Source organism: Salvelinus fontinalis, chromosome 2, assembly GCF_029448725.1.
Source record: "Salvelinus fontinalis isolate EN_2023a chromosome 2, ASM2944872v1, whole genome shotgun sequence".
Classification (NCBI taxonomy): Eukaryota; Metazoa; Chordata; class Actinopteri; order Salmoniformes; family Salmonidae; genus Salvelinus; species Salvelinus fontinalis.
Window position 1 is genome coordinate 81,470,615 of NC_074666.1, and position 11,353 is coordinate 81,481,967.

The 11,353-nt window shown below is 40.8% G+C and overlaps 1 protein-coding gene across 1 annotated transcript; it reads right to left on the minus strand.

Moving 5' to 3' along the window:
* Nucleotides 1–6,489: 6,489 nt before the first annotated feature.
* LOC129828692 (homeobox protein Hox-B5a) lies at nucleotides 6,490–10,496 on the minus strand. The gene is made up of 2 exons (XM_055889833.1): nucleotides 9,785–10,496; nucleotides 6,490–9,082 (listed from the first exon to the last, which is right to left on the minus strand). The coding sequence occupies exons 1-2, from the start codon at nucleotides 10,365–10,367 to the stop codon at nucleotides 8,835–8,837; spliced, it is 831 nt and encodes a 276-aa protein (XP_055745808.1). The 5' UTR covers nucleotides 10,368–10,496; the 3' UTR covers nucleotides 6,490–8,834.
* Nucleotides 10,497–11,353: the final 857 nt, after the last annotated feature.

The window sequence follows — 11,353 nt, forward strand, 5'->3', positions numbered from 1 at the left end:
CGTCCTGAAAAATGTAAAGCTACGATAGCTACATTTATTATTGTCTCTCTCTAGCCGTGTGCAAACTGCAGATATTAAAATTCACGGCAATACCCTGCTAGGCAACCGCACAAGCTACAATGGAATTGAAATTAATTCAGTGAACTCCGGATGAACTCCAATAGGGATATGTTCTCTAACACAATTATTCACCACTTACGCACTTACTTGTTTGCCAAAATACCGACCAACCAGAATTATATCATCCAAAACTCTACCATTAGGCCAAATGTTTGTCAATAACGTAATTATTTATTTACTGAATTATCCATTTTCTCGTTTCTCCCGTCTCTCTTTTCTCCCCCCAACATTAAGCATACCTCAACAATATGTCCAAAGTCATCCATTCAACTTCTCGACGTAGATAAAGAGGTTTACGTAAAGAGAAATGGAGGCCAATGTGTTTATGAATTTGCTGAAGGGTGGTGTTTTAGGGTTCCAAAGGTCAACCAGATTGCATGATAGCCGTATTCCAGGTATTCAATTTTGATATTCTTACTAGGGAAAGTTGTCACCATGTGGATAAAACGTTATCTAAACATCCCCTTTCTGCCAACCACTATCCTTTACCCATCCTTTCGCAGTGAAATGAAAACTGTTGTTTTCCTCGGGGGGGGGCAGGGGATGTTTTCCTTGTATTTTCACTGTTTACTGCAGTTCTTTGTGGAAGTGACACATTTACATTTTCAACAGAGAGGGTGATTTCCTTCTTTTGAATATTGAAGTAATCTACATTGCAATACGCCTTTAGTAGCCTACAGACTTTGTTGCGTTTTGTTTAAATTGTTACAGGGGTTGCAAAATACATTATCTTAAAATACACATAAACAAAAACAATCTAACACATTTGTGAGAGGAAAACCATCACATGCAATTGTAGCGTCTGGAAATATAATGAACCTGCTAAATAAGGATTCCAGCCTGAACATAAACCTTCTTTAGGATGCCTAAAGACTCCTTTTTCAAGATGTTGGTTCTGTCTCAGTGCACATTATTTTTGAGCGGAAAATCAGATAAGGTGAGGGATTTTTAAGATGGTAAGCAAGATAAAGATTTTTGTTGACGGCGTTACGCTGATAAGCACAGGGAGAGGAAGGGAGGGGCCATAACCGCAGGTCGTATGCAGAGATTTCAGATATCTCACTACATTCAAGTTTAACACAACTTGTATTATTGGGCCTATACTATAGCCTGTATAATTTGACCTCCACCATGGCAGTAACACTAACACCATCATTATTTACTGCACATCACTACTGCCAGCTGCTGCTACAACTACTACTAATACAAGTATAATAGTTGCAGTTGTTGTAGTATTAGAAGAGTAGAATTTATAACAATAAATCAAATCATTAATTTTACATTGTCCTTTCCCATATTTTTTCAACTGACAAGTGTCCTCATGACAGGCCAATTAGCTAAATGTCTGACACTAAAAGAATGCAACACAAACGGAAATATATAGGCTAGTGTCCATGAAGTGTGCTTAATTGATAGGCCTATCATTATTTTGATTATCCAATGCTGGAAAGGGGGAAACTATATAATTCTAGACCTAGGCCTATATGGTGATGTTTTTTAACACACCCACGAATTAACATAGAACCACACATGTAGCCTATCATTTAATTGCAATACGATGAAGAGACGTGAGCTATTTTATAGAAAATTATCAAATTTCCTCATGCAATTTTTGTATGGGTAGTTTACTCTCGTTCTCTTCGTAATGCTTTGCCAAAAGGTACACTAGACCACCACAACAACAGACTGTTTGATTCTGTTGAAAATAAATACAATTTTATTGCACGAGCCATTAGATATTTCCCGTTGTCCCTGTGACAGGACGTTTGGGGAGAGCAAACACCTGCATTGTGCGTGAGAGACCAAAATGTCACCAAATCCTTCCGTTTCTTCCCTCAATCTAAGCGTCCATTTTTCTCTCCGTCGCGCGCTGGGGCTTGCTTTGTTACCAGGAAGGTCAGCCCTTCACCTATCCCTCTCCTCTCTCTATCATTTCTCTCATCTTTGCGCATGAGACAATCTATAGCCCCCTCCCTCGCGCCCCTCCTCTCTATCCCTCCCTCTCCTCTCCCACTTTGCCATTGACACCAAGCAATTGGTCTAGAATACAGAGTCGACAGCCGACTGCAGAGTCACGCACGACGTAAACTTTTGACCCCTCAACTGTTTGACCCCATGCAGCTAGCTATACAGCCATTCCACCAATACTGGATTCAACTTCCTTTATTAGTTTCAGGGGAGAAGAGAAAGACCGGGAGTGTACGATGCTAACTCTCTTATCTCAAAACTGCTTTTAACAGACACTGCTGGTTTATTTTCTTGTTGCCTTTCCAGCTCTTCGTGTAGTTAACAAAGCGACGAAAAACAGGGAGATAGACAGTCGGACGTGAATTGCTGTTTGTATTGTAGTAAGACTGTTTCGATTCGTGGTCTCCACTTTGTAGAATCGAAGTTTCATTTTACGCAGCTGAGAGGGCTATTTTAGTTAAGAACAGTGTTTAGGTTATCGACTGTTATGTTTGAAATGGTCGAAGCGCTGGGTGGGTGGAAGATAAGCGGACTCACAACTCTCTCTTGTGGCTATGAACTTGGTCTAAAGCGGGCTCTGCTGGCGACGGGAGAGAGTTGCATTTAAAGTGAATATTCCTTGGCACAGATCTAATTGTGTAAAAATAACTACAAGGGGAAGACATCCAGCTTTTTGTGTTTGTGGTTTAAGGCCTACTCCAGAAAATATTTAGCCTGATGAAGGTATGCACCATGCGTAAAATTGAGATAGAAATAAGATCTGAAACATATTTAATTGTATAAGTATTTTTGAAAATAGGTAGGTCTACTTAGTGGTGGATGGTTGGATTATGGTAAAGTGGTTTTCGAGGAAGAATAAGATCACCAAAGTTAACTAAACTTTATTGGAAAATACAAATGCTTTGTAATGCTGACATCAAATGGTAAAAGTGTGAGATTCGATATGTATTCACATGAAACAGTCCTGTATATCGTACGTGTCTTTCACACATTACATTTTGATCAGTAATGGCCCACTTTCATTGTTAAACTATTATTATTATTTTTATTGTATAGATAGAATTGAAAGACGCAAACCATTAACAACTAGTTTAGAAGTGAAATAAATGTTACACATCTGCAATATGCAAAGAAAAGCACATACATAGGCCTACATAAGAAGTTGAAAAGTTGCACAAATATAACTTGCGGTATCTGGATGAATTAATAGCCCGTCGAAGGGAATATGTTGAAGTAATGAACTGACGTAGAGATTCCCTTTCCTCCAGTTATCACTAAACTTCAACATGCATGGAATACACATCCAATACAGGTGATATACAACCTCAAATATTTGCAGGAGGGTGATCCCCTTATCATAAATCTTAGCGAATATTAACAAGGATTTGGCGTTATCAAGTTCTTATCTCAACGCAAGGAATATCAGATTTGCTCATCCTGCAATTGCAAACAGATTTATAGTAGTACTCAGCGCGTTTCCGTTGAAGTTCTCTCTCAAACGTGGAGACTACATGGCCCACGTGCAAGACACATTTAGGATATTTCACCCTGAGAATCGGATACAGAAGCGGGTAAACAATAGGTAAATAAGAACAACTTACTGTATTCCTTTCCCCCCTGTCGGTGGTACATAGCTGCGCTTGACGGGCTTGCTGTAATGTGGTTGCGCCTGCGCACTCAGAGCTCGCTTTGCATCGCTCGTCTGCTGACCTCGCGGTGACACCCTATGCATTATGGATGAGATATGCACCCAGATTACCCCTATCAATATGCAAAACACATTACGCGGTTTCAAATGGTAATTTAAACGTTCGAAATTGTGGAACACGAATGTTCCAGGTCCTCCATCGAAAAGACCGGAAAGATTTTGAGGTTTTTGTGATACCAAATAACAGTAGAGACACAGACAAACGGGAAAGTCGTGCTCATATGGTACACAAGCAACAGCAATTCTCCAAATTCCATGAACAAGTTTGTCATATTCAAGATCAGTCATGTAGGTCAGTCATGTTCTCTTTAAACTCAAATGAAATTGGCTATATTACACGCCTAAATTGAAAGCACGGCAAAAGACCAAGGCTTGTGACACACATCTTAGAATATCTGTTAAAACCACAATACAATTTGTCCTACCCATTTACCGATACGCTTCTCTCTGCTCTCTCATGTTGTGCCTACACATAACCAAAACACACCCCACACCCACACGTAAAAGCACACACACCTTGCAATGAAAAAGCTGTCGCCTAGTTACTCACCCCACACATCTACAAACTTTTATGCTCATGCTAAGCCTCTGACTGTTCAAAAAGTACATGCAGCCTACTTAAACGGTAAACGGATGATGAAAAAACTAAGTGGTCGACATCGTGGGGGTTTAGGTCGGTGACCCCGTTGGACAACTTTGAAGAGAAGAAAATGCATATGTCGCGCACTACTTCTGTGACCGGCTGAGGCCTCTGGCCAGAGCCCTCCCGACTGTTGTCTATCATTATAAAAAGGAAGCCAATGAAAAATGAAATGGAAGCCCTAACCTCTCCTCGCGACCTGAGTTTCGCCTTCCTGTTTACTGGCTGGAACTTCCTCGGTCTGTTACGCGCTCACAAGCACATACACACACACACCACGAGCCAAGAGTAAAATACACCGGAAACCCAATATTCATTTTTTTTGTATAAATAGGACGCTGTAGGATTGAGAGTTAAAAAACACATGAGATCCCACTGGACAATATTGGATTTTCAAATTGTCTACCGTATGGGACGCTTCCCAACAGCTGAATATATGATTGATTTTGCAATGTTGATTTTGATAATATTTGTGAAAAGAGAAAGTGCAATTAAATGCAGTCTCAGTGAAAATAATCTGATATTAACGTAATTGGCAATTGTTATTGTAATATAAGTATTCTTGTGAAACTAAACATTAATAACGTGTTTACATCTGTCTGCTCATAGTTCGATATGCTGTTATTCGTCAAAGGAATAGAAGTTTAAATAGACCTCATATAGAAAGAAGCCTGTAGTGGATTTTCCATTTTCCGATTATCAAATGCAAAAGTTGCCATTAGACATATAAACCTCATATCCTTGTGAATTAATTTTGGCCTGTCATGAATATGAATAATGCTAACCAAAACAGTTGATTCTGAATAACTTTTCTGGTGAATATTCCACTGCGTAAAGATGTTTTTTTCTTAATATTTTGCATTATGTGCACGCACAACTGTCCTTATAAACAAGAACTGTCCAGACGGTTGAAAATACTAGAAGAGGGCCAGTCGTCACCATATTGAAAATACATTGGGATAGATCTGAGAGAAAATAATTAATGACAGTTGGAGATCTGTAGACGAGTTCTGAGGAACTTCCGAAATAAAATCCCTCCCTATTAGCAGCCGTTGATTCGCTAGCCTATCTCTGTTGCGGTAGACTACATAGCTACTAATTGTTAAAATAATGACGTCTGTATCCTCTGTTTTTTGAACGACAGTAACTGCCAGAGATTCCACGATAAAGATCTTTACACAAGGCCATGTACTGATTTAGAGTTGAAAGTTTACAATTGAGTTCAGCTACAGTCTCAAATGTAAGTGTCGCGTTGACACAACTATTAAACAATTTACATGATTTAATCATACGTCATACAGAGGTGCCATTTCCATGGTATTGAATATATCTCAAGGCTTTGTTCTTTGAAATAGTCCTGCCTACATGGACATTTTGATACAGGGGTCGAATGTGAATGTTCGCATCCAGTTTTGTTATTCGCACCCTCCCTGCTTGAAAATACTTGGGCAGGGTACGAACAAAGATTTGCTTGTACCTCTAGGACGCATATCATTATTGTGTGCGTGTGTGTGTGTGTGTGTGTGTGTGTGTGTGTGTGTGTGTGTGTGTGTGTGTGTGTGTGTGTGTGTGTGTGTGTGTGTGTGTGTGTGTGTGTGTGTGGTCGTTCTATGAAAATCATGGAATTTGGCATAGTGGACTTGGTGACATTTTCTTATTGCTGGCATTGATATCCATTCCATACACTAAACCAGTCTGGGTAAAATTAATCTATTGCCCACTGGATAATCACAATAGCATATCTGATCCTCAAATCAGACAGATAGAAACAATGTACAACCATAATCACGCATATTACGCTCATATTCATATTAATAATCACTTTGAACTTTTCTCTTTTCTGTTCACAGCTCTATGCTGTCTAAGGACCCAACGCCATGAACGTCGAGTAGCCTTTGCTGCAATCTGTTTGTGGCTGAAGCAACTCCACTCCAGGTTACTAAGCACCTTAACGCCTTAGCTTTTTACATGTTTTTATTAATACGTCATGAGATTATTGACAAGAACATTTCAATAATTTTATATCCAATAACAATACTTCCGAATCAGGGTGTCAAAGTGTATACCACAACAAAACTTTATTTCATAGATGCAAAACGACAATAAAAAACGACAGGCTATATGTCTAAGTAACTTCCCTCAACAGTTGAGTCTACATGAATTCCCTCAGAGGCAGAGGTCAAGGTTTGTATAGTTACATCCACAAATACACAACTAAAGCATATTCACAAGCACACATAAACACATGTATCTATGACGCCTATATCACATGTCCCCACACATAGCAGATAGGCCTAACTAAAATACCCGAAATATATGAAGGTCCAGAGACTCAGCACCATATCAAAACCACTGTTGAGAGTCAAATAAATGACAGTCATTACACACGATGCCTCCCCTCTCCTTCCTCCCTTGCCCCTAGGCCTAGCCACCAGCCAAATAAGCCTTAAAACTGGACTTACTGTGCAGTTGGTGCATTCATACAGTCCACGGGTTACATTTCTGCCTTGAAATGGTTCGAACTGGAGCGCTGACATTGTGTGTACCAGACAAGGACACGGCAGTGGCCTACTACAGAGCTCTTGTCTAACTACTGACCATTTAGAATCCCTCGGAAGCAGTTAAACCGTCACTTGCATTCTAGAATGTGAAATATATATTGTCAACTCCCCAAAACCATAAAACTAACTTTATGGACCCCACGTGACTTTTGAGAGCCAGTAAGGGGTATCTATCGGTGGCCTGGGCGATTTTTACGATCTAACTTCAAGATAAAACCCTCATCCGTTTGACATGTAAATGTCATAGCTTCTTTTGGTATAGTTTGGCCAAAGGGGAAAGCAAATTTTCAAAACGCAATTGGCCAGGCAGCACCGGGCAGATGGGGCTTTTTGGCAGGACCTTTACTCGGCTCTAAAAAGTAGCGTAGGACCAGAAACAACGGTTGAGAACCCACGGGTAAGTTTGAAAGTTCAGTGCTTGTTTACTGAAAGTGAGACGTAAACTAATTTGTACAGGAGGGGCGCCGTTTAACAATGAGGAAATCATTACAGAAAAGTGCCCAATTCGTTAATGTTTTGGATGTCAAAGTTTGTCAACAAGAGATGGGCCAAGAGTGTGTGCTCGGTGTGTATTTTAGTTGAGTTTCAGTTGTTTTGTCGTTGGGATTGCCACATGTCCCTCAGGTTGCAGTTTAAACATGGGAATGACTGCAGTAGTGGCTATGTCCTTGTGCGTAATGCGTAACTGCGATTGTTCCATGTATGACTTAACTAACTAGACAAATGACTTAACTCCAGCCTATCATTTAGCCGACTGCATTTGTGGAAGACATATTCCCGAAGTATTTTGATAAGGTTTTGAGACGAATTGACAGCTGATGTCGTACAAAGCAGGATACACGTCTACCAGGTTTGGACAGTGGGTAGACAGGGGGTCTGGGAGTTTGATGCGTGTTCGACCCCAACTGGGTCGTTTGAGAGGTAGGCAGGGGGTAGAGAATTACAAGCAGTGTGCTCGAGGGGTTTGGTCTGAGTATGAGGAACTTTATTTTCTACTCCAAGGTAAGCTACAAACAAATACAAAAAGCTTATTGGCGAAATGCTTACAGGCAGTCCGACATGACAATTGTCATTTTCCCCCACACACTTGTCATTCACTCTGCCCAATACAAATAGCCAATTGGTCACATGAAAAATGTCTAATATATACATCCTTTCTGGAACATAAGCATGATCCAATAATATACAATTACATTTGGAATATAACTATACACACGTATGAACGGATACGGGAATTCTAGTCACGATTTTGTATATACAAGTGTCCCTTTTTTCAAAAAATAAATGAGTAATTTAAACACATGACACAATAATCCAAAGAAATTATTCAAACAATGGTATGAAAACATGAAGGTGATCATATATAACACACCGTGACTCCTGCTAGAGCAATACAGGGGCCTGTCTAAAATAGCTTAACTTCATGTTTGGGCAGAGGAGTCTCTAATGCTGTAAACTCGTAAAGTATATTCGTTATAGTTTGTAAATAAGTTATAACATTTAAGAGCTCACATGCCAACTTTCAAGAAAGCAGTAACATAGCACTTGACACATAAACGATATTTAAAACAATAACAACGGGCGGCATTGATAGCTGTTTTTCTTTTTTCCCCCCCTCCAAACAATAATCACTGTTGTATTAAAAAGACAACAACATATGAATATGAACTGTTTTTATAGAAGCAGTACCACAGTATAAGTTAAGTTGCCCTAAAACATCAACAACATGCCAAAAGATGCCGCGCTCTACAGTACTCAGTTATAGTGTTTTTAAAAACTATTTTGAATGTGTGTATTCTTTTCACTCCTCGTAGTGTAGTATTTACTTGCGTGACGTCTATGGCTGGAAAGCGTTACCTGCAGTAGCCAGACTCATGCTCTTCAGTTTATTGTCCTTTTTCCATTTCATCCTTCGGTTTTGGAACCAGATCTTTATTTGCCGCTCTGAGAGGCAGAGCGCGTGGGCTATCTCTATTCTCCTCCTCCGGGTAAGGTACCTATTGAAATGGAACTCTTTTTCCAGCTCTAGCGTCTGATAGCGAGTGTATGCTGTTCGGGCCCTTTTGCCGTCTGGTCCAGTCATATCTGAATAGCATGGATAAAACGCAAGGGGATAAACATTAACGAGAAAGAACGACCAAAAGCATTACACAAGCAAATACTCAATAACTTTGACCAGCCCACGTTTGTACCACAACACACGACCGAGTCCACCGATATAGGCAACGGCTATCACTGCACATAAAACTACCGCAAATGGTGCTTATACGCCTCATCCGGCTGTATTAGGGTATTTTTGTGTATTTTCTTAGGCTATCAATGCATTCCTTTCACTGGGCATCTTATTCCACACTACAAAGAACATACTTGGTTACAACATTAGTATTTTCTTTCCTGAATAGCCACTGTCCTTAATACATCCCTCAACTTCTTGCACTCTTTTTCTTTCTCTACTGGCTTTCTCCATTCTCCACATTTTATTGCCGTTCTTCTCCGCCCTGCAGTAATAAAGTTCCCACACGTAATAAAGCTTAACTTTTCAAAGGAACAACAACTTTTAAGTCTTCCTGCCGTTTTGCCCTCTCTCTCTCTCTCTCACCCCGTTCCCTTCTCTAGCCCTGCGAGGCTTACCCTCTTGACAGATTTATGGTGCTTTCGTGGAATTTGCTCAAATATAGGCACCATCAGGAGCAACAAGAGGAAACGCTAACGGATAAAACGAACACACAAAACACAACCTTTCTGATATCAAAATAAGTAAAGATAGACATCACGTAGGCTATATACCATGGCTAATGTGCAGTTTCCGCATCCAAGGGAATATCTGTGGTGCTTGGCCATCGCTCGATGCCGTGGTGTTGGAGGTTGCCGTGGACTCTTGCTTCTGCTGCGTCCGGGCGGCGGGGTTGGCGCTGGCTCTATGGGTGCCCTCCTCGGTCTCGGAGGAAGCGCTCACCTCGTCTATTTCAGTGAAATGTGTGGTGTTGGTGAGGTTACTGCCCGTCGTGCAGGCGCTCTGGTCGGAAGGGGGCGAGGAGCATTTGGGTCCCAGACTCTCGCTGTTGGAGCACGGCAGCGGCTCCGGGGACGCCAGCGAGCAGCTTGACGGCTGCCTGAACCGCGTCTCCGGAGCGGGAGACTGGAAACCCCGGGAGTTATCCCCAACAGCCCCAAAGTGGCCAGTATTGGATGAACGATTGACGGTCAGGTCCATCCCATTGTAGTTGTAGCCGTAAGAGCCCGAATGCATGGTGCCGGAGTCCCTGTACGAGGCGTTCATAGCGCTGCTGCTAGTTCCATAATTTAGTAACTGATAGTCGGGGCCATTTGGGTAGCGCCCTGAGAACGAGTTTACAAAGTAAGAGCTCATTTAGGTTGTTTTAGAGGGCTTGATTTGTAGATCTTGGTCGTTATAACGCTGTGCTTCACGATTTATGATGTATTAATGAATTATAGCAATGCACTGTACTTCGTTTTTGCTATGTATGCGGCCAAATATGGGGGTGGGGGTGCGTTTGAGAATCACGTGCTTTTGTTGACCAGTCGTAAATTCTCACTGATGACTTCAAGAGGTAATTCATGCTCTATGGTTACAAATGATGACGAGGAGGGAGTCGTTAGACTCAAGTCAACGTGTGCCTCCCCATTGCAGGGTTGTGCTCCGTGTTGGCAGAGAGCGTCACCTACTGGGAATTTAATTTAATGCAGTAAAGAAGGACTTTAGAGAAGGAGTTTTAGTTAGGATGTAGGTCTCTTTTCGGAAAGAATAAAAATTATTTGTTACCCCATAACTTTCTTTATCGGTTGTTGTGATCGCAGTATCATTTTGCGTCTTTGCTAACCTTTTCGATGGGAGAAAAAGTGGGCTCGTGGCAATAAATGCACCATTAATAACTGAATATTAATACAGTAGACCAACACACACTACAGCTAATAACGTTTATAGCTATGATGCCGATTTTAGAGTCCTGTTCATTCTACCATGCCTCTACCATGCCCAGGGGAAGTGTCTCGTAAGATTTTAGTCACACTGGCTCTCCATCATAGATAATAATAATAATAATAATAATAATAATAATAATAATAATAACACCTGATAGATATTGAACACTATGATATTAGTCATATTAATATATAATTCCCTTTTTGTATTATTTATTTGAGGTTACGAGACTATTTTTAGGAAGTCGGAAAGGTCTGTATATTTAGAACATAGCACACAATAGGTCTAGACTCTACAGCGAATAATAAACCTTCCGTCTTAAGCTAATGGCACACCTCGTAATGTTTCTTACCTGTAAGTAAAATGTCGTCGGTGAGTAGGCCTAGCTGTGACAGGAAATAAAGGTGTTGTTT

Excerpts from the sequence above, each read along its gene's own strand:
- LOC129828692 (XM_055889833.1), bottom strand. The coding sequence starts at position 10,367 with ATGAGCTCTTACTTTGTAAACTCGTTCTCAGGGCGCTACCCAAATGGC. Across the intron at positions 9,083-9,784 it reads GAAACTGCACATTAGCCATG|ATATGACTGGACCAGACGGC; the intron begins GTATATAGCCTA and ends CATGCTATTCAG.